This window comes from Salvia splendens, chromosome 7 (genome assembly GCF_004379255.2).
Source record: "Salvia splendens isolate huo1 chromosome 7, SspV2, whole genome shotgun sequence".
Lineage (NCBI taxonomy): Eukaryota > Viridiplantae > Streptophyta > Magnoliopsida > Lamiales > Lamiaceae > Salvia > Salvia splendens.
In genome coordinates this window covers 4,836,435-4,860,953 of record NC_056038.1, presented here as the reverse complement: position 1 = coordinate 4,860,953, position 24,519 = coordinate 4,836,435, and the positions used below count along the sequence as shown (strand labels likewise).

Here is a 24,519-nt window from a genome sequence, read left to right as displayed (position 1 = left end):
ATCAAATTTATACATATTTTTTTACTTTTGTGTTTTCCAAATATATTGTGTAAGGATATAAATACATCTAATAAAGTGTTATATACCATATGCTTCCTTTATTCAACTATAACACATATTTTTCTAATGTCTTATTATATTTTCTGAAATGGAAGCATATTTCCAATTTATCCTTTGTTTTATTATATTCATATTCTCCACTCTAACCTTTTATTTTAATATATTTAGCCGTTAATATATCTTTATTATTTGAAAATCATTTGTCCCGTGTATAACACGGGTGATAACACTAGTTCAATTATATTTGCAACTACATTTTCAATCGCAAACAATGCAGTAATTTTTATTTGAATTGATCTTCCACAATACTATTTTGCATGTATAACAAAATGATTTATTCAAGGGTATTCGCAACACATCCATGTTCGCAAATGCAATGGAGGCGTCGTGGCTGCAGAATATGGCCATGGCCAAGGGCATGGTGCGGATCTGCATGAACGACACAGCCCATGGCTGCAGATTAGGCTGAGGTCATTGTGCGGGTATTGTATTTGTAAGGGTATAGTTTGGAATTTGGATGACCAAAATGTTTAGGATCAGATTGAATTGCATTATAATTCTAGAATTTGAAAAAATTGGATTGTAATTCAATTTCGAATCTATTATTCAATAAAAATGATGTATTAATTGATACTAAGTATAAAATTGAATTTGAAGAAATTATATAGTGTGTGAAATTGTGTGTTGTGTGTGTTGTATATGTAGGAAGGTGTCAAGCTTTATAATTACTAGTGTTATCACCCGTGCTATGCACGGGACATAAGATTTTTAAATAATGAAGTTAAATTTTAAGATAAGAAAAAAAAGTGAGATTGAAAAATGGATAAAGAGAATTAATAATATTTATGATTGAAAAAATGTGTTAATTATAATAAGTATTCATAACATTATAAAGGATTAAAAATATTATAAATAGTGACAAAAAGAGAAATATAACATTTATGTTTGGCAAACGATTTTATGTAATATTAATTTATGATATGAGTGGAGTAAAATAAAATAAAACAAATGACAAATATGAGATACACGATTAATGATAAATAGTGGGTTAGTTAGAATAAGATATAAATAAAAGAAAATATATGTGCAAATGAGGATATGAGACGAAAAAATCATATAATTTAAATAAATAAATAGTTCAATAATTTTAATCAACAAAACATATGTGTTCAAAAAATAAATTCTATGCACGTGGAAATATATATTTACGATTATCCTCTTTATATACCCATAATGCAAATGGTAATACAAAATGATGAATAATTTGGAACACGGATATTATAATTACAATATTAACAATAGTAACCTTAATGTCTTTAATCACAACGGTTGCGTACTAAAATATTATAAATTAAATCACCCATGAGACAATAGTCAAAGGGAATTGACAGTGCGTAAAACTTGAATGACAATTTTGGATCAGAAGTTAAAGAAATTATAGGAATCAAAACTTTTTCACCAACGTTATGACCAATCAAAACTTTCGCCTCAAAAACATGATTACCAAAACGTGTGATTATCAACAGAGTTCCAGTACACAACTCATTAGAATGATCAATGTTCCTTATCAACAAAACATGAAAACCAATCTTCAAAAGCTATGCATGATTAGGAATACCAAACGACTTCAAATTATTCAGCAAAATAATTAGAGATTGTATCAAACTTGGATATAGTATCAGAGTTCAATCAAATAAACACGAACATCATATTTATCCAAAAAGATTATAAACTAATTAACTTCATCAAACTACATCTAAAGTAGGAGATCAATTAATGTTAAATAAAACTCCATTTCTAATTTAGACTAAATAAAACTCCAATTATACCTAAAAAATAAAACTCCAATTATACCTAAAAATGTAGAACAGATTTAGTATATACGAAACATAAAAGGGGATCAATTCTGCATCAATATAAATTAAAGATATTACCAAACATAATTTCCCCTTCAAGATTCTTTAGCTTGGATTTCTCATCAAAAGGATGAAAAGAGAAGATCTTGAAGGGAAATTAGCATCACATATCTCAAAGAACTCTGTTTTGGAGAACATAAGGAGTCAATATTGATGGCCTGTGGCACTGGCGGATCCAGGTGGGGTCGGGCGGGGTCGGCCGACCCCACCACCTGCCCCGGAGTGCACCGGAAAGCTACTTTCTTCGGCCTCCGACCCTACGGCGTTCATGTCCGCTCCCACCTCACGTCCTCACGCCGTGTGAGATGATGAGGAGACTGATCGGAGAGAAAGGAAGGAAGTGAGGCAGTCGGATGGGTAGACTGTTGTCGAGAACGAAGGAGTTGTTGGAGGGGAAGATTCCTTCCGCAGTTTTTGTTTTCGAAGAGAAAGAGGAATGGTATTGGAGATGTCATTATTGTTTTCTCATCCATATATTCACTCGTGAATTAGAATAAACCGACATCAATAAACTTAACTAAATTTAAAAGATTAAATATCTTAAATATGTTATCTAATTGTAAAATGGGCTTTGAAATATTTTTCTTTATTTGAATTAATTCTTAGAAGTCCATTAAAAATATATTCTCATCTTAAAATATCAATTAATATTATAGTAATATTTTTTTACAGTATATCAAAATCAACTTATCTAAATTAACCACCTACTTATACAAAGTAAATATTTCTTAATTTCTTCAACTCTTAGTTTTATAATTTAAATTTTCAGCCTTATTATTCATATTCATTTTTTTTGTCAAAATACGTAGTATAACATAATTGTTCTCTCTTACTTTATTATTTATTTGCATCTTTGTTTTATCTAAGATCACATTTTATTCTTTTTTCAGTTAGCTCCATAAACGTCTTTTTCCTAAATTATGTATCCAAAAGAAGCGTCTCGCTTATAACGGGACGAAGAAAGTGGAGTATGTTGTTTTAAGATTATCGATACTCGCATGAATTATTTATATTAAAAAATATATTTATATAAATAATTAATTTAAATAGTTATTTTAAATAAATATTTAAAATCTTGTTCAACCCCACGATATTTTGTTCTTGGATCCGCCATTGGCCTGTGGTACGATTTTGAAGCTTCTTGGACCTAACAAAAAAATGTCTTATTCAAATCAAAGCTCCTTCTTTAAAACATATACTACTATTAAACTTATTTCTTACACTCCAAGTTTCATTTAACAAATAAATCTTCTCAAAAAATAATAAATAAATAAATAAATAAAAACAAATAAATAAAAACAAATAAATCTTCTCTAAAAATGCTTACAAGTATTGGAATTTTCTATTTTCTTTTAAACGTATTTCAATCAAATAAACTTTTTCTGAAAACAAATAGAGCTATTGCAGTTTCAGATTTTCTTTTATATAAGAGTTACATAACATTTTTAGAAAAAAGCAAAATCAACCTATAAGCAGTTTTTTAAATTTCTATTGAATATTTGGTAATCTAAATATCAGACTTTAAAGTACATCTAGGGTTTAGATTTATTAATATAGTACTGATACTTTGTTTAACAATTTTAATCCCATATAGTACTATATACTTATATATTTTTATTTTATCTTCAAGTTTTAACTATAACTTGTGTAATTGACAACTTATGCAAATGAATTTAAATCTCAGGTTAAGTTTCTTTGAAAGAGGCAAAGAGGAGGATCGGTAACAGTAGAAGAATTGAAAGAATTCACAATTTGCAATTTGTAGTTCATGAATTAGGCTTAAAAAATTGGCCTGCAACTACAAAAGATTTGTTTTACCAAGGAGAAACATAGGTATGCAAGTTGCAGATACAAAAGAATTGCAGATTTCTTATACATGCAGTTTCCCGACAAAACTGTGACACGGTGAAGATTACATGTATACAATTTAAAAGTCTTTCCATAGTAGTAGAATTATTTCTCCATTTACATAGTAGAGTCATTTTCTTTTTTTAGTAAAAAATAACACATTTTTCACTTTTACTCTTTTCTCTCTTTTGTTTTATTGTCTCTATTTTTTCATACTTTATTATAGTTTTTATTTAATATATTACACATTTTTTTCTCAATCTCCGCGTCTGAAAAAAATGTCTATATTACTATGAAATACTATAAAATAGTGTAAAGAAAAAGAAAAAGTAACTCTACATTTCATATCTGTGTTTCATTTTGTAAAGAAGTGTATAAATAAAACTCCAGAAAAGGATGGCCATTTTTTACATCTCCTGCGTTCCATTCAATTTGAGTTGAATTTTAAACACTGAGGTGCTGTGTTTTTTGAAACTGAAGAGGATCCATTCCATAAAAAATGAGTTATGGATTAATACAAAATGCATAATCACCAAACTAACAAAATTGGCAGATTGAACATTAAAATGAAGGGATATTGGCACTTAGAGCATCCACACCGGTAAGCAGAAGCTCACCGTCCGTCCTTGCCGTTGGCAAGGACACGCCTGTCCGCTGGCACGGACGTGCTCTATGCAAAACGAAGGGATATTGGCACTTAGAGCATCCACACCGGTAAGCAGAAGCTCACCGTCCGTCCTTGCCGTTGGCAAGGACACGCCTGTCCGCTGGCACGGACGTGCTCTATGCATAGAGCACGTCCGTGCCAGCGGACAGGGGTGTCCTTGCCAATGGCAACCGTGCCAGCGAGGAGGGAGACGTGACGTGTTTCTATTGGTCGTTGGTATTTTCTTTTTTTCTTTTTTTTTAAAAAAATTGAAAATAATACCAAAAAATTTAAAAAAAAATCGGATTCCCAAAAATATAGCCGTTTTATTATCTTTTTTTATTTTTTTTTGAATTTTTTTTTACAAAATTAATCACAAATTCATCTATAAATACACACATTCATCATCCATTTGAATGAAATTCGGCCACTTATAAATTTAATTATGTAATTTTTAATTTTTAGGATTTAAATTATGTAATTTTTAATTTTTAGGATTTAAATTTTTTAATTTTAAAATTTTATGATTTTAATTATGTAATTCTTATTATTTTTGTAATTTGTAATATTATTTTGGTTATTTTCAATGAATTTTAATATTGTGGAAATATTTTTATTTAAATTCAATAATAGAATGGTGAGACCCTTGTGCTCGTCCTTGCGGAAGAGCACGGATGTGGGTGTTGTGCTCTTGCCTAATAGCAGACAGAAAAAGTTTGGTCGGGCCCACAACCGTACTCGTTGGCAAAAGCACGGTTGTGGATGCTCTTAATATCACAAAACTTTCAAAAAGTTGGGTTTTCCCACAAACTTTGAAATTGGCAAATAATATCACGAAATTTACCCCGAGTTTGTTATTTCCCACCAATGAAAAAATTACAGAAAATAATAATATGATATGAATTTTTTTCGTAATTTCTCGACAACAACTTCGAGAGCTTCAAGTTTTTTAATACTTGAGTATAGTTTTTCTTAAAGTACACCCTCCAAATTTGTTCTTCAATCCATTAATATAGCCATAAATTTTATTGGTGGGAAATAACAAACTCAGGGTAAAGTTCGTAGTATTATTTGCCAATTTCAAAGTTCGTGGGAAAAACTCAACTTTTTTAAAGTTTTATGATATTAGATACCAATATCCCTAAAATGAAATACAAATACTAAATGTACACAAATATCGAAAACTTTTCATTTCCTTCTATCCCTATTAGGTCATCTCCAACCATTTACATCAAACTCAAACTCATTTTCCCAGTTTTGTTACATCAAACAGTAATTCTACTCCAACCATTTACACCAAACTCAAAACTCAAAAGAATATTCCATATTAACCTACTTTTTTTACCTTTTCAATCTTAACTACATATTTATTTAAATTACACATTCACCCTACAACACTGTCAATAATTTTTCAAATATAATTAAATAATTTATTACAATTATTTATAATATATATATATATATACATATATATATTAAATATATTATGCATTCAATTAAATATACACTAACTTCAAATTATAATACATCAAACGTACTATAATAACATTCAAACATAAATTAAAATACATTCAATTCATAAATTAAATATATTATGAATTGCAATATTAAATACTAATATTACAATTCATACTCAATAAAATAACTAATACTCAATAAACTATTTAATAAATTATATGAAATATAATTTCACAAATCACACAAAATCCTAATATATTTAAATATATTATACATTTAATAAAATATACACTAAATATTGATGATGAAATCGTCTATATCTTAAAACAAATAAATACTCTGCATGATTACATTATACATATGATAATTAAAGAGTCCGTCCGTCTTAACTAATTAGAGCATCTCCAATGGCGGACGTCCGGTCGGACTTCCGCGAAATTTTATTTCTGTAAACGTAAATTGCTTTATTTGTGAATTTGTGATTTTTTTTATTGCGGAAAGTCCTAGTGGGAAGGGTGATGGGAAGAGCGGATTGTGCAGGGGAAGTCCTAGTGATGTGGCAGTGGGATGGGAAGTCCTAGTGACAAAGACATCCGTGCATTGGAGATGCTCTTAGCCCATTTCAAATAAAAAACAAATACATATATTTAATTAGCCCATTAGCGTTACAATGACATAAACCCTGATTTTCTCTCTCCCGTCGCCGCTATCTTCTTCTTCCCCTTCTTAATCTTCCTTTTCCCCTTCTCTATCTTCTTCTTCTTCTTCCCCTTCTCTATATTTTCTCGTCTGCATCTCCTCATTTTCTTCACAAGTTCTTCAACCATCTACAGCTCTCCATAATCAGGTAAGTCGTTTCTTCATTCTTCTTCTCCATTTTCCGTCTCTGTGCTCTCTCATCTCTCTCTTCTTCGAATATCATCAAAAAAGAAGGGCTTAATTGCAATTTCAGATGAGTTTTTACTCCCCTCATATCATAAGTTAATATCGGCCGGATCTTACCGTTGAAGAACAAATCGTCGGCGGAGCTCATCTGTTCCGACGAGTTTGCGGCGGTGGATGGCAGCGTGGCTGAGAAATTGAAATTGAAATCAAAGCAACTGGAATCGGCAGCGGAAGCGGAGGCGGAGGGGTAGGATTTGAGAGCAGTGGCAGAGAGAGAGGTGCACAATACACTGAAATGGTATTCACTATTCAATAAGTTTGTAGGACCGTGTATATAACAGGAATAGTACAAACTTCTTAGAGAAGCCAACTCTATAAAAATAATTATAAAATCTCTGCAGATTTTTGGCATCTGCTCCCATGTGTACTGTTCAAGATTTGCAGATTTACACACGGTTCAAAATGGTGAAAAAAACACACTAAAATCAAGAAATAATGCACAGTTTTCCACCAAAAAAGGCAAAATTAGTATTTAAAAAAGTTTTAAAAAACTTTCACTTTAGATATTGATAGATTACTAACTTGTTGTAAAATATATTTATATTTTCATATTAAAGTTGCTGAAAAAAGAGAAAAATATAAATACCAGCATTGGAAAAAAGGCAACATACATATTTTCAAGAGAACAACACCAACACACATATTTTCAAGACAAAATCATAAATGCCAGAGCAATTTTTGAAGCACAAATGTAGAATACCAAAATCTAGGCGGTAGTATACAAAAATCTAGGCTGTAGAATACCCTATGTTCTAGCACACATTAATGCCTCTAATATTTCATACCTCTTTCAACTTCTTTTCCCTCAATAAATTTGTATTTATGAATTATATACTATCTTAAATATGAAATATATATAAAAATTTACTTATGAATAAAAATAATTTTAATTATTAAAATTAATGCTTGATTTTATTTAGATATTAATTAATTAATTAAATTCAATGTGTGTATTAAGGCTTTTTATTTGCTTAGACATTTAGAAAAACAAATATTATTGGAGTATTTTATTTTCCATTTAAGAATTAAGATCAGTCACAAAAATTAATCAAATTTTACTTTGATAAATTTCTTCTTCACTAACAATACTGTAAAAGATTAATTACCAAGATTAGTAGTAGTAGTTGAAGTAAGGAGTGTTACCATGCTTGATTTTAGATTTTATATGGAGTAGTAAAAATATATATTTATAGGATTTGATTTTATTATGCTAGAGACGTAAGCAAAATGGCTTTCCCATATAAATACATTCCGAAAAAAAATGGAAGCTTGAATCCAAAGACAGAAACCGACACGTAGCGGTGGTATTCGAGATTTCATAGAGTAAATACCGCCATGCTGGCGACTGTGGACGTAGATGAGACCGATCTCAACGGCTGAGATCGATTGGCGTGACAAAGCAAGCTCATCTTATTCTCCACGAAGGCTTTTGTAGATGTCAAATACTCTATTCTAACAAATGATAGATGAAGGAGATCGTGACAGCAGGAATAAAAAAGCTTCATCTATAGGGGTAGCCAGACAGAGAGAAAGAGCTGAATTAGAGGATTTGTGGAAGAGGAGGAGCCCATTTGGAGAGAGGAAAAGATATTTGGAGAAAAAGATTGTTGTTTTATCCGCTGGATTCATTCTGAATCTTGATTTCCGGCGAGCCTCTTCTTCTCCGGCAAGTTATGCTGTAGCGACCTCTGATGAGATATCTGATTGGATTTCTTCATCTGGGTCAAGCTGAAATTCTGATTCTATTCCAGTGATGGACAGAAACAGAGAAGCCAGAAGAGCTAGTATCGTCGGCTCCAATGGCTGCAACCGCCGCCACCGAACCAACAGCCTCAGAGACTCTCCAGGTTGGTTTTTCTCGTTTTTTTATCGACGGCTCCGCTTTTTCTCCACTGATAATTCGAGCTTTTTTTGCAGATGAAGACGTGGAGTTGCAGGAATCAGTGAGGTTAAGGGATAGAGTGAAGAAAGATCGGGATAGAGGGAGAGGGAGAGAAATTAGTCCATAAATATGCAGATTATGTTGTGTCTTTATAAATGTCATAAACTTGTCGTATAAGCCAATTTTTTCTACATATCATTGGGCCAATTTTTATCCAATAATATCTGCCTTTTTGTTTGCCCAATAGATAGTCTTCCCGCTCAAAAGTGTGCCACATAGACTCCAAAAAACTGTCCCTTTAGATATTGATAGATTTGAAATTCCAATTATCTATTTTTTATATATAATTCAAATTGTTGAATTGAGAGGAATTGAAAATTTGGAATTGTAATTCAATTAGAGTATCTTCAAGGACATATGTAAACGAAGAGGTAATGTCTTATAACTATTGTATTTGCATTATTTTTTCATGAAAAATATTTTCCAATGAGAATATTTGAGAATGTATTATATTTTTATGTTTTTGAATACATCTTGTACTACTTTTTTATTTTAGAAAATAATTTACCTTTTTATATACTGTATTTTTTCTTTTAGAATTTGTTATTTTTGAAAGTGTATATTTTTATTTTTGAATAGGTAAGTAGTATTTTTTTTTCTATATACCTTACCCGATGCTCATCCAAACTAAATTTTTTTGTGATACCAAAAATTAGATTTGAGACAAGACTCCAATTTTCTATATCCCTACGAAAAAGTGTCTGTAAAATATGATAAATATACGACAAAGTCTAATAACAAAAGTTCAAATATATCTCTGCAAATGTTCAACAGAAAAGAGAAGGAAAACGAGGAGGAAAAGACGAAGCAGAGAAGAGCTGCGGAGACTGTATAAGCAGGCGGGAAACAATTGACGAAAAGCAACGATGGCGGACGATTCAGAGATGGCGTACAACCTCCAACTCGAAGAAGCCATCGCCGCCTCCCTCCTCGACGCCGCCGCCGCTCAGCCTCTGTCGACTCGAAGATGGCGGACGATTCAGTGTATTGTTGAGAATTTGGGATGGGTAAAGAGAAGGTTCACATTAACATTGTGGTTATCGACTCTGGAAAGTCGACCACCACCGGCCACTTGATCTACAAGCTTGGTGGCATTGACAAGCGTGAGATTGAGAGGTTTGAGAAGGAGGGTGCTGAGATGAACAAGAGGTCGTTCAAGTATGCCTGGGTGCTTGACAAACTCAAGGCTGAGCTGGATCGTGGTATCACAATTGATATCGCCTTTTGAGACCACCAAGTACTACTGCACGGTCATTGATGCACCCGGTCATCGTGACTTCATCAAGAACATGATCACCGGTACCTCACAGGCCGATTGTGCTGTCCTGATCATTGACTCCACCACTGGTGGTTTTGAAGCCGGTATCTCCAAGGATGGTCAGACTCGTGAGCTCGCTTTCACTCTTGGTGTCAAGCAAATGATCTGTTGCTGCAACAAGGTTTGCTAACTAGTGATATTAACATCTCATTTGGTATTGCAATATGTAAGATACTTATATCTTCTTCTTGTGTGCAGATGGATGCCACCACACCGAAATACTCCAAGGCCAGATTTGATGAAATTGTTAAGGAAGTCTCGTCCTACCTCAAGAAGGTTGGCTACAACCCTGACAAAATTCCATTAGTCCCCATCCCTGGTTTTGAGGGAGACAACATGATCGAGAGATCCACCAACCTTGATTGGTACAAGGGCCCGACCCTTCTTGAGGCCCTTGACCAGATCAACGAGCCCAAGACACCCACAGACAAGCCCCTTCGTCTCCCACTTCAGGATGTGTACAAGATTGGTGGTATTGGTACTGTGCCCGTGGGTCGTGTGGAGACCGGTGTTCTCAAGCCCGGTATGGTCGTAAGTCTGTCGAGATGCATCATGAGTCCATGCCAGAAGCTGTCCCCGGGGACAATGTCGGGTTCAACGTAAAGAACGTCGCTGTGAAGGATCTGAAGCGTGGTTTTGTAGCCTCCAACTCAAAGGACGATCCTGCTAAGGAAGCTGCGAACTTCACATCTCAAGTTATCATCATGAACCACCCCGGCCAGATTGGTAACGGCTATGCTCCGGTGCTGGACTGCCACCCCTCCTACATTGCTGTGAAGTTTGCTGAGCTTGTCACCAAGATCGACAGAAGGTCGGGCAAGGAGATTGAGAAGGAGCCCATATTCTTGAAGAACGGTGACGCCGGATTTGTGAAGATGCTTCCGACCAAGCCCATGGTGGTGGAGACGTTCTCCGAGTACCAGCCTCTAGGCCGTTTTGCGGTTCGTGATATGCGGTAGACTGTTGCTGTTGGCGTTATCAAGAGTGTGGAGAAGAAAGACCCGTCCGGTGCTAAGGTGACCAAGGCTGCTGCCAAGAAGGGCTTCAAATGATGTTCAAATACAGCTAGGTTCACAGTTTTGTTTTTGTGGATATAATTTGCTTTTGTTGAAAGATATGAGTATTATTCATTCAACTTGTTCATTCAATTACAATAGATACGCCTCTTTTAAATAGACCAAGGGTTACATAAAAATGGCAAGATTTTCCCTAATACTCATTCCCTAATTAATTTCTTTTCCTTGCTTACCTATTTTCCTTACTTACATATTTTCCTTTCTAACACTCCCCCTCAAGTTAAGTAATGGGATTACCCATACTTAACTTGCCCAATACCATATGGAAGCTTCTTGCATCGACAACTTTCGTGAGTATATCCGCCAACTAATCTTCAGATCTCACAAAAGGAAGTTCTACTGTCTTGGCCTCTATATTGTCCTTGATGAAATGTCGATCCATCTCGACATGTTTTGTCCGATCATGCTGAACTGGATTTTCAGATATACTGATTGCCGCCTTATTATCATAGAACAACTTACATGACTTCTGTGAGTTTAAGTTCAACTCAGTCATCAATTTCCTCAGCCACAGAATCTCAGTCAACCCACTCTTAATCCCTCAAAATTCAGCTTCTGCACTTGACAAGGCTACCACTTTCTGTTTTTTGCTTCTCCACGTGACAAGATTTCCTCCCACAAAGGTAAAATATCCAGCAGTTGATTTTCTGTCATTTGGGTTCCTTGCCCAATCAGCATCCGTGAACCCATGAATCTCTAAATGTCCATGATTCTCGAATAGAATCCCATGGTTCGCTGTCCCTTTCAGATATCGAACAATCCTCAGTGCTGCTTCCTAGTGAGCTACTTGAGGTGCATGCATAAATTGACTAACTACTCCAACTGCATAAGCTATGTCGGGTCTAGTGTGGGATAGGTATATCAATTTCCCAACTAAACGTTGATATCTCGTGCGGTGAGTGGCTTCAGCTCCTTCAACTATCCGCAGACCATGATTCTGAACCATAGGAGTATCTGCTGGCTTACAGTCCAGTAGTCCTGTCTCGGTTAACAAGTCAAGTACATATTTCATCTGACTGATGAAGATCCCCTTCTTTGACCTTAGCACTTCTATACCCAAAAAGTACTTTAGTAATCCCAAGTCCTTCATTTCAAACTCTGCAAACAAATTATTCCTTAGCTTGCTTATTTCCTCTTCATTATCTCCCGTGAGAATCATGTCATCTACATAGATGATGAGGTATGTGATATTTCCTTCTCTTTTCTTCAAGAATAATGTATGATCAGAGTTGCTTTGTTCATACCCATACTTCTTCATTGCCTCAGAGAATCTCCCAAACCAAGCTCTATGTGACTGTTTTAGCCCATATAGTGTTCGTTTTAGTTTGCAAATCTTTCCTCCTTCGAAATCTCCAACAAATCCAGGTGGTGGCTTCATGTAAATGGGCTTCTTCAGTTCCCCATGTAAGAATGCGTTTGACACGTCGAACTGATGTAGTGGCCATTCCCTGACTGCCGCTATTGAGAAGAGCACTCGAATAGTACTCATCTTTGCTACCGGTGAGAATGTTTCAGCATAATCAACTCCATAAGTCTGAGTGTATCCTTTGGCCACAAGTCTCGCTTTATACCTTTCAATCGACCCATCTGGCCTCCGTTTGATAGTGAAGACCCATCTGCATCCCACAGTTCGAACTCCATCAGTTTAAGACATACTTCCCATGTATTGTTCTTCAACAGAGCCCGCATTTCTACTAGCATTGCTTCTCGCCAGTGAGCAATTTTCATAGCCTCCTCGGCCGTATATGAGATTTCTTCTTCTTCGTAAAGTGCTGCTTCAAACGCCCTAGCCATCTCTGTTAGATTTGCTTTAGCCAGATTCGCCATAGAATATCGGCTTCTACTAATCCTCTCAGGAATGTATCTCTTAGCCGGGACCCCACGAGTAGTCCTGTTGGGGAGTATATAGCGGCCGGTATCACCATCAATTGCTGTATTCTCATTCTCGTCTACACCAAAAGTGTCAGGGGTAATAACTGTATTATCTGAGCTAGTTTCAGGAATTACCTCAGATATCACTGGAGGAGGACTCGATTCAGGCGTGGGCGGTTGAGGAGGCTCTACAGCAGATGTGACTGACTCGGCAGTGACACTAGCTTGTTCTGTTGGTTCCACGATCGAGATACTTGGATGTGGCATCGGCAAATTGAGGGGTCCAATTTTATCACACTCCCCCTGAACAACACTCTCCCCCCGAACAGCACTCTCCCCCTGACCCCGAGGTTGGGTGTGATAGAAGTATTCACTTTCTAGAAAATTACAATTCATGGTTGTTATAACCTTCCTAGACCCCGGGTGATAGCATCGATAGCCCTTCTGATTTATCCCATACCCCAAAAAAACACATTTTATTGCACATGCAGAAAATTTTCCTCTTTCGCGTTTCGGTACATGCACATAAACGGAACAACCAAAGCTTTTGAGCGGAAGTGTGAGAGGTGGGAGAATATCAGTAAGGGATGAGAGAGTCTGCAAAGGAGTTTTCATACCCAAAATTTTTGTAGGCAAACAATTAATCAGGTAGACAGCAGTGGCAACAGCTTCGGGCCATAAAAATTTAGGAACATTTGAGTCAAAAAACAGGGCTCTCGTGACCTCTAGGATTATCCTATTCTTTCGTTCAGCTACACCATTTTGTTCAGGAGTATAAGGACAAGTAGTTTGATGAACTAACCCCTTTTCTTTAAAAAAATCGGTCATGTCTTTGTTAACAAATTCCCTACCATTATCGGATCTAAGAATTTTGATCGTGGTTTGGAATTGTGTCTGGATCATTGTAAAGAAACGGGTAAATTTTTCAAAAACGTCAGATTTATGCTTCAAAAAATATACCCAAGTCAATCTAGTGCAGTCATCCACAAAAATGAGAAAATATTTAAAACCATGATCACCAACAATAGGAGCTGGACCCCAAACATCGGCATGTACTAGAGAAAAAATAGTCTTAACGCGAGTATCACTTGGTCTAAAGGGTTGTATGTGGTTTTTTGTCAAAATACAAGATTCGCAAGTAATATCCTTAAAATGGGAAAACTTTGGAAAAAGCAATTTTAAATAACCCGAGGATGGATGCCCCAATTTGCGGTGCCACAACCAAGCTTCTCGATTTGCAGATCCGTGAGCAAGCATCGCGGTGCCACCTTGTTGAGTAATCTCATCCACATAATAAAGACCTTGATGCTCAGTGCCATGCCCAATTATCCTCCTCGTCCTGATATCCTGTAATACACAGAAATTTGGATGCATTAGTAACGTACAATTTAATTCTTTCGTCACGTGGCTGATAGACATAAGTTTATGAGATAATTTGGGCACATAGAGACAATTTGTAAGCTTTAGGGTTGGGGATATTTCAATGGTTCCACTCCCACCCACAACGGTCAACTCTCCATCGGCAGTTTGAATTTGGCTTTTAGTTGCCCCATTAAATTCAGAAAAATCTTTCATATCGTAGGTCATAGTATCAGTTGCCCCACAATCAAAAATCCACTCACTCTCCTTAGGGTCAATTTTACTTTGGGCAATGCATGCAATAGGTATATTTTCCAAGGGTGCAAAACGATTTGGGCTTAAGACGGAATTTTCAGACAGTTTTGGGGTCAAACGTGGAATATAGTCTTTCTGGGGTCCTAACTGTAATTTTCCCGGGTCATATTGCATATATTCTGAACTATAAGGACCATAAATTAAATTACTCATGCTTTGGGGTTTATTCTGAAAATCAAATTGGGGATCGGGGTTTCTCAACCCCAATCCGTTACCTCCATATGACCCGCCTCCTTTCTTCTCCGCCAAGGCTGCCTCGTCGGGCCTGTCGCCTCCACCCGGTTGAGGACCGGTATCTCCTGCTCTCCCACCGGTGTTAGTCATCTCCCTATTCCCTGCTCCTTGCTGAAATAATCCGCCTCCATCTTCGACTCCGATGGCTAATCGAGCTTTAGCCTTTTGAGTTTCATCCCACCATTCCGGAAATCCAACTAGGAGGAAACAAATATCTCGAGTATGTCTTTGTTTTCCGCAATGAGAGCACCATAATTTTGATTTGTCGGGTTTGAAACCGCCTTGGCGATTGGGCTGTTGCGCGGCGGTTCGTGGTGGTGGTTGTTTTGGTCGCGGTGATGGCTGGTTTCTGACGGCGAACCAGTGTCCGACTTGGCCCGATGATGATCCATCGTTGATTGCGCCGGTCTAGGGATCGATGTCTGCTGCTGGCATGATTTTCAACCTCGTAGCTTCTCATTTTACCAGACCGTATGCGGTCTCGGCTGAGGGCAACGGAGTTTCCTTGAGAATATCCCTTCGGATCCCGTCATATCTTGCATTCAAGCATGTTAGGAATTTGAACAGCCGTATTGTTGCTATATACGTTCGAAGTTGGCTAATCCCCTTGTCGCAGCAATCCACAGGTTGATGTTGACATCGGTCAATTTCGACCCAGATTCCGTGGAGATGTCGCCAATATGTTTCTAGCCCATGTTCCCCTTGCACGATTCGGCCTGCCTTTTCCTCTAGATCGTACAACAGATATGGATCTGCAGTACTTTCGAATGTAGTTTGTAGGCTCTCCCACAGGCGGTTTGGTGATGTGCAAAGTCGACAACAATTTCTGTTTCGACGTTTTCAATTATCCATGAGAACACTGTCATATCGGCTTCCTCCCATTCTGTGTACCCCTTCATTCCAGGTTTCGGCGGCTGCGCTGTACCGGTGATATACCTGTTTGCTCGTCTTCCCACGATGGCTACTCTCATCAGCCGTTTTCATAGGGGATAATTCATCCCGTTGAGTTTAACGGCTAGAGTAACATTCTTACTCATCTTTAATCGTGTCTCCTCCATATTTGGTTTCTCTTCATCGTCTGACATATTGCAGGTTGGGAATAACCGCCTTCTTGGTCGGAAAAGGTATTAGGCTATGATGATTTTGTTCTGAGCCTTTGCTCTGGTACCATATTGAAAGATATGAGTATTATTCATTCAACTTGTTCATTCAATTACAATAGGTACGCCTCTTTTAAATAGGTCAAGGGTTACATAAAAATGACAAGATTTACCCTAATATTCATTCCCTAATTAATTTATTTTCCTTACTTACCTATTTTCCTTACTTACATATTTTTCTTTCTCGGCGAAAGCATTTTGGATTCTAGCTGGACTAGTATTGCATTTCATGCATTACAATTGATATCAGCATTTCTCGACAGAAATATGAATAATTTTTGCCGCTTGTATAGCTGGTTCCAATGTGCCTCATCTAAGCTCTCTTCTGATGCTGATTCATTTCTATTTTCACCTTCTAAAACGGGCTTAGTTTGATTAACATTTTTTTGGACTATAATTGCCTGATTGCCTAAAATATAAATGCCTGTTATGTTTTAAATTAAATTTAAAACATAAATTTGGTTTTATGTGCTAGTGTAATTGATGCACAGATATTTAATTTGATATATATTAATTCAAATTTAATAAAAATAAAACAATGTCTACATCACACAGCTAAAATAACTATCTGACTATATGTAATAACAATTTAATATATATTTGCTATATCAAATAAATACTTAAGAAAATGATATAATAAATAATTAAAGTGGAAAAAAGAATTTTATACTTTATTATTTCTTACTTTACTCATTTTCCACTTTAACTATTTATTTCATTTTTTCAAACGAGTGCAAAAAAAAACGATTCATCTACAAAGCAACGTAGGAAGTATAAATTTCACTTAAATTAAATTTTCTTAAATTAAAAATACTCTACAAAATGTTAGTAAATCTATTATAACTATAAATCTTTAATACCATAATCAGTTCATAAATAAAATAAATTTTCTATAATTATAAATCGTTATCATTATAATTATCATGATTACACGATTATATATTTATTAATAAATTTTATAATCAATATGTCATATTTTATTTCTTTTTATACTTAAATAACATGAGTAATCCAACGCCCCCTCATCTTCTCTTCCGACATCATCATTATACAGACTCAATTTCAACCAGAAACAATAAAAGAATTATCTATAACCAACTACCCTACAACCTTCGACGCCATCCATCATAAATTTATCAAAATCGACATCGACGGCATTCCATCCCCTATAGATCTTGCATCTATGTATTTGCAAAATTTACTCATGGCATTTTTATGACACAATAGAACAATGAATGAAAAAGTCACACATTCAACAATGAAAAAAAATGTTTTGAAATATACCATGGATACTTATCCTTATATAAGTATATAGCCTTCATCTACAACGATGAATATTCAATTTATTTTCCAATACGTCTTCTAATTCTAGTTAGTTGTTAATAAGAACTTAATTCCACTTGAGTTGAAATTCTAATAGTAGCCTATTAGACTTAATCGAATTTGTACTGCCAGTGGCGGATCCAGACTTTTTAGATTGGGGGTACGAATTTTATGATAAATAAACATATTAAAAATAATACTCCCTCCGTTCTCTCATAGTTGAAGCAAAACTTTTCGGCACGAAGTTTAAGAATGGGTGTTGAGTGTGTTAAATAAATAGAGAATAAAGTAAAAAGTGAATAAAGTAGAGAAAATAAAGTAAGAGAGAGAGAAAAATGTTACTATATATGAAAATGACTCAATTATGAGGAAATTTCGCGAAATGAAAAAAATGACTCAAATATAAAGGAACGGAAGGAGTATTATATTAAAATATAAACAAGATAAAATATATTATATTATATACCACCACAAAATAGTGTAAAAAAGAAAGAACATAAAAAAGACTTCCTAAAATCATCAAATATAATAACTATCGGCATGAGGATACAAAATAGAAAATTTGAGTAGAGTATACACAAAATAGGAAACATAGGTGATAGAAAATTTGAGTAGAGTATACACAAAATAGGAAACATAGGTGATAAACTACAAAATGGAAAACAGCTGAAAACTGTTGAGACAAAGAAGAATCGACCCCGGGTCCCCACTTAGAAAAAGCACCTCACTAACCACTGCACCACTAATGCTTCTGGCAATATTAATCACAATAATATAGTACATAGACAATTATTTGAGGGTACCCGTACAATGGTACCCCTTGTTCTATGCTGGCTCGTATACGGCTATATTTATATACAAACTTCATACTTAGTAGTAATTTTTTCGACAGTAGATTTAATACGAATTTAATTAGTCATGTACCAAAAATCAGATTGGAAGATGATACTTGCCCTAAAAATAAAATACTTAATTTTTGGTAAAAAATCTGACTAATACCTTATAGAAGTAAATTAATAGGCTTAAATTTCAAGAATAGAACAAAGAAAAGCCTTAAAATATGTAGACTAATTACATTGTGAAAAACAATCCGTCGTATATAAGAACTTTTTAATGTAACACTATCCAAAATTATGTCATTTCAATTAATTAATCTGCTTTTCAATATATACTCTATCCTGTAAAAAAAAGCTTCCTTTCTCTCTATTAAGAATCATAATCTTAGTTTTACCTGAGTTTATTTATCATCTTCTTCTGCAAATGCAGGCAGATTCTCTTCGTTTGCTGCTGCGCTGCTGCAGATCGCTTCGCCATTTTCTTCCACTTCTTCAACCGGACCTCGACTCTCGTTCACGATCAGAGGGCCTTGAGCATGTCCAAAAACCGTAGTGAAGATCTGCCGATGACACACATCACACATGTAGAAATAGCTGAAATGGCCCTCGTAGGGGAGCTTGTGCAGGATGGCATCAGGCAGATCCCGTTGCACAAAGTCGCTCATTGATGGAGGCACGATTGTATCTTCGTCTCCCTGTTTCACATGAAGGGCATTACTTTGGTTGCTTGATAAGAAGAAGATAGACTAATCCGATACAAAGAAAAAAAACGGGATGCATGTAAACGGGAGTGATTGCCTTTTAAGATAAAAGGCCAATGAGTTTTGCACACCACGATTACATCAAGAACAAGAAACGTGACTTACATGCCATATGTGTATCGGGCCAAAAAAGCCGCTCAATCTCTTCTCTGCAGGATTGAAGAGTGACTTGATCCAAGCAAGGACGCCTCCACCCTTATATTTGTTGCGCCCATTGAGGTCACCTATGCTGAAACCCCAATTTGAAACCTGCAAGATAGCTTCCTCAACGAACGGCCTTACATTTCCTTGCCTAACGGACTCCTCAATGTTTCTGTGCCAGACGTCTTGGAAGGTTCTGTCTTCAACCACAGCTCTATCCTAGACAATTGTAGCTTTTGATGAGAAACAAGTTCTTTATAGTTTTGGAATAAACTACTAAAAGATTGAATACAAATGGATAGTTTTGAGTTAAAAGGCCTCACCCTTTTCCCTAACGAGACTGATAGCAATGTATCCAATTCACCGTGGTTTCCAGAAAGGAAACTTCTTCGATAGAAATATGGAAGCAATCTAGGGAATTTTCGGGCTAAAGTGTACATCAGCCTTCTCTTTAATGTCCATTTTCCCCAGATTCTCCGACTCTCTGCTTTGCTCAGTCTTGGATCGTATGGGTTAACCATTGGAGCAAGCAATATAGCACCTGGGAGTTCGTAAAAGAAGAATTACGACACAAATACAAACCTCCACGACTTAACACTAAGTTATGCAAGAAGTAATGTGCTGTTTTGTCAAATTTAAGTTGAAACAATCCCATAACCTGACCTTAGATGCACGCATAGAGTTCCAATATTATTTTACGAATACGAGTTTCAGCGCTTACCTGCAATGCGATCAGGAATGTAATTAAGAGCAGCCCAAGCATGCTTGCTTCCATCAGAATATCCCAAAACCCACAGCTTCTCGGTAACATTGACAGCATACGCTAAGTGTAGTATATCCATAGCCGATGACTCAAGGTTCCTCTTCGGATCAGGATCACTTTCTCCAAATCCCGGTAGATCATAAGTCACGAGGCGGATGCCAAACTCTTCAAGTAAGGCATTCTTGACCCTAGGAACTCCTACTTGCCAACAAACACCACAACTTTTAGCAACCACACAGTTTCATTAGTCCATAATTTAAGATATCGAATGAAGAATATGCAAAACCTGCTAGTCGGGACGAAAGAAACGAATGGGGTACGACCATTGAATGTCGAGCTCTATCAGCTGGGACTCCCTGCTCTTGATAGGCCAAGCGCCTCCCGTCCGGAAGCAGTATGATGGAAGCACTAGAAGGGTGTACCTTCATCTTGTTAACCAATGGAATTCTACTAGTTCCACACATGTTCACAGTTAAAACTGTACCAATTCCTTCACTCTGTCAGTAAAGACCTCCAACAAACACATACACATAGAGCTCTATCTAACTCAATCAATTGTATAATTACAACTTCCATCTAATTAAACAGTCAAGCATAGATTCAAATACACAATTGAAATTAAAATAAGAAACAATAATCATATACAGTCACCAAACCTGCAAGTGCAAGAACAGAGACGAAGGCAATGACGGTCCAAGCGTGAAGGGGATCGCGATCTTCAGGTAAATACTCATTCAAAAACCTCAATCTCTGAAACAATTTCTGACAAGGGCCCTTAAACTTCTTCATAATCAAAGAATCCTCTCTCAGCACCGTCTGCTTCACCACATCCCTCACCCCCTTCCCGAACTCCACGCTCATCTCCGCCGCCCCCTTCGCAAACTCCGCCGCCTGAAACCTCCAATCCCCAGCAACGAAGGCGTTGTACCTGATCCCGCTAGCTCCCTCATCGAGAAGATCTGAAAAGTCGTTGTTGACTTCTGACATCAGCAGAATTCTAGTACTATAAAATTTCCCCCAAAAAGATCCTTCAACAATCCCGACCCATTTCCAGAGCTCGAAAACCCACAAGGTTCAATCTTTTATAATAGCATCGAATCAATCGCAGTCGGAAAATGACAATCGAAGTAGACGAGGAGCTGCTGTCGCTGTAGTCGGCAAATGTGGGGTGTTTTGGCAGCTTACAGAGTGTTATGAATCAATAATGATGAATTAAAAAGATCATTAATTTGATGCTAATAACCTGAGCTTGAGTTGTTGGCGTGTTGCTGGATGCTATTAATGGATTTAATGGACGGCGTGTGGCGGAGGGGGGCCGAATGCAATTTTTTCATAATGCAGGGGTTGCGGCGTTAGGTGAGACGTGGTGCTGAATTCCGCCATGTCATAAGGCGTGGCGTCCATGTGGGGCCCGCTGCACCGCCGACGATGGTGGTTGCGTAGTGGCGGGGCCCGCGGTGAGGTGGCAGTTTAACCGCCCATTTCCGTTAATTTTGTATTATAAATCCGGAAAATATAGAACTAGTATAGTTCTTCAGTCTGTTTTGTTTTTTTTATTCTGTTTTGTTTTGTTTTCTAATGAAGTAATGCGTCGAAATTTAAATTTCTTGAATTTTTGAAGAGAACATTATATTGGTAATCAGACTTTAAAACAGTTGGCATTTGAGGTCCCTTTCCACTCTATTTCATTTCATACTTACTCTTACGACCTATTGATTATATGCATAAATTTTAATGTATAATTAATAAAAAGTAAAAGAGAAGAAAATAAAAAATAATAAAAATAGTTAGTAAAAATAGGGTTTATATTATTAATATTGTAATTGATTGTTAAATCCTCTAAATTCTGTCCCACATCGACTTGGTGAAGATCTCATCTAATCTATATAAGTGTGGATAACCCTCCCCCTTATGAGGCCTTTTAAGGGGTGAGTGACCCATTTCTAATATGGTATCAGAGCGGACCCAAGTCGATGATGGTTTTCTCTTTATCTCTTATCTACCTCACGAGTGGAAGACCGATGTCCTTTCCGGCCCACACGTGAGGGGGCGTGTTAAATCCTCTAAATTCTGTCCCACATCGACTTGGTGAAGATCCCATCTAATCTATATAAGTGTGGATAACCTTCCCCCTTATGAGGCCTTTTAAGGGGTGAGTGGCCCATCCCATTTCTAATATGGTATCAGAGCGGGCCCAAGTCGATGATGGTTTTCTCTTTATCTCTTATCTACCTCACGAGTGGAAGACCGATGTCCTTTTCGGCCCACATCGATGATGGTTTCTCTTGCATTGCCTACCCACGTGATGGAAGACCGACTCCCCCTTATGAGGCCTTTTAAGGGGTGAGTGGCCCATTTCTAATATTGATTTTACAAAATTAAAAAAATTATACTTTTCAAATTAAAAATGAAATACTTTATATACTCTTTATGAACGAAATAATTAATATATAATGTGATTTAAATACTTTTGAAGATGCTTGTAGTAATAGAAAAATGGAGTAATTGTAGAATCACAATTGACAATTTTCAACATGGTTTCATAGTATTTAGGCCACAAATACAATTGTTTTAGTCACAATTTTCTAAAGATTCAAGTATATCTAATAATTTTAATCAATGAGTGTGCCAATAATTACGGCAGTAACAGTATCACACAAATTCTTAGTGATTCATGTACAGTGAACACTACCCTATGGTTCTTGATTTTTAAATGATTTCACACAAATTCTTTTACTCGTATTACTACTTTACTTAATAGTATTGGGCAAATTTGTTTAGGGGTGGGAAATTATACCGAAATACCGTAATACCGGACTTACCGTACCAGAAAAATACCGAAAATACCGATTTTTCGGTATACCGCAGTTTCCGGTACGGTATGATACCGTACCGCAGTGTTTCGGTACGGTAACGGTATCAATTTTTCTATACCGCGGTATACCGAATCCACGGTATACCGGTATACCACGGTATACCGAAACTTCGGTATATACCGAATCCACGGTATATCGGTATACCGTTGTATACCGAATATTCGGTATATACCGAAGATTCGGTATACCGTGGTATACCGTGGTATACCGATAGATTATTATATATATATATATATATAGGGGAGCCTTATTCTCCTTTTCACATCTTAGATCTTTTTTCCTTCTTAATATTACCCGTTAGATCCAATTCATCAACGGACCACCTTGATTCTTAAATTATAGTTCCGTGTTGCATTATAGGTCCTTTCTTTATGCATTATGGGGGTAATATAGGAATTGGGTGAAAATTGAACCGCCATATTTTTGGCAATCGCGAATTTTGAGTGATATGAAATCATCCGTCTCTTCAACCTCCCTCATTCATCACTCTCTCATCAGATTCCACTCGCCCCACTCCCTCCACTCTCTAAAACCCTAGTCGTTCTTCAAGCGTGAAGAATTGACAGCAGCCAACCCAGATTTCGGCGATTCAAGTCTACCGGTGATTTCGTCTAACCCAAATCGACCATCGTTGACTCGTTTCATGTTATTTTCAACAAATCGATTAGGTTTGTTTGACCTGCGATTTTGGGTCTTTTTGTTTTGATTTTGTAGTACCGAAAAATAAAAAATGTAGCTTCGCTTTTACCGTGTTTGTTTAAATTCACAATTTCCTACTTATTCGTCTACGGTTGCCTATGATTATCACGGGTAGTCAATGAGATGTGTTGAACAGGCATGGATTTAGGTCTCTTATATTTTTGTTGTTTGGCAGATCCAAAATGTCGAAAAGAGGACGTCCACGCTCGCAAGCATCACAGGGTTCATGTATATTGGCGTCGCTACTTGTGCTTTTCAATATCCTATTTGTTACAGAGGATTCAGTTTGATGATTGCATATAAAATGTTTAAATGTGAATTTACAGTGATAATCATTTGATTTATCTTATGCATTATGTGCTTGGTTTGTACGCATCAGTCGTTGTTATTGCAGTTTTTGTTGCATTTTAGAGGTGTATTTAGTGGAATGAGTGATGTACCGACTAATAGCAAGAAATTTTTTTTTTCATTATATAACTTAAATTGTGCATTATGTACCATGATATATGCATTACTGAAAGTATATTAAGCATTATTAACCGTATAAGCTGTGGCAGTGTAATATGAAAATGTGATTGTGTATTTGATGTGGTTTATTGTACTTGTGGACTGATTCATAGTAGTAAATAAGCTATATATTTTCTGTATCTTATGCATTATGTGTAGATAAGGAGGTGTATTTGATGATTTGATGTGCGATAATTATTTGCTTTATCTTATGCATTATGTGTTTGGTTTGTATGCATTAATCTTTCCTATTGCAGTTTTTTTTGCTTTTGAAAGGTGTATTTACTGGAATGAGTGATGTACAGACTAATAGCAAGAAAATTTTTTTGTTCATTATATAACTTAAAATGTGCATTACGTACATTTTTTGTGCATTTTCTGTGTAACACATGTGCATTTTTGTGTTTAGACAACGCATTATTAGTAATTTTTAATGCATTATGAGGTTGTGTTATGCATTATTT

The 24,519-nt window shown here is 36.1% G+C and overlaps 1 protein-coding gene, 1 long non-coding RNA gene and 1 pseudogene across 3 annotated transcripts; 2 read left to right on the top strand and 1 right to left on the bottom strand.

Annotated features, from left to right (window-relative positions):
* The first annotated feature begins 7,839 nt into the window (after window positions 1-7,839).
* Window positions 7,840-8,962, top strand: LOC121740801. Its single transcript, XR_006037675.1, has 2 exons — window positions 7,840-8,720; window positions 8,791-8,962. It is a non-coding gene; the product is annotated as an uncharacterized LOC121740801 (long non-coding RNA).
* A 431-nt stretch (window positions 8,963-9,393) lies between these two features.
* LOC121741525 lies at window positions 9,394-11,310 on the top strand (annotated as a pseudogene).
* Window positions 11,311-14,310: 3,000 nt separating this feature from the next.
* Window positions 14,311-21,340, bottom strand: LOC121741524. 2 transcript variants are annotated; one of them, XM_042134317.1, is made up of 7 exons: window positions 20,630-21,340; window positions 20,260-20,451; window positions 19,932-20,171; window positions 19,534-19,751; window positions 19,175-19,429; window positions 18,704-19,003; window positions 14,311-14,428 (listed from the first exon to the last, which is right to left on the bottom strand). In XM_042134317.1, the coding sequence occupies exons 1-6, from the start codon at window positions 20,958-20,960 to the stop codon at window positions 18,710-18,712; spliced, it is 1,530 nt and encodes a 509-aa protein (XP_041990251.1). In that variant the 5' UTR covers window positions 20,961-21,340; the 3' UTR covers window positions 14,311-14,428; window positions 18,704-18,709. The 2 variants fall into 2 exon arrangements, with proteins under 2 accessions (XP_041990251.1, XP_041990250.1); XM_042134316.1 differs by lacking the exon at window positions 14,311-14,428 and having other exon boundaries at window positions 18,500-19,003; window positions 20,630-21,339.
* Between the last annotated feature and the right edge of the window lie 3,179 nt (window positions 21,341-24,519).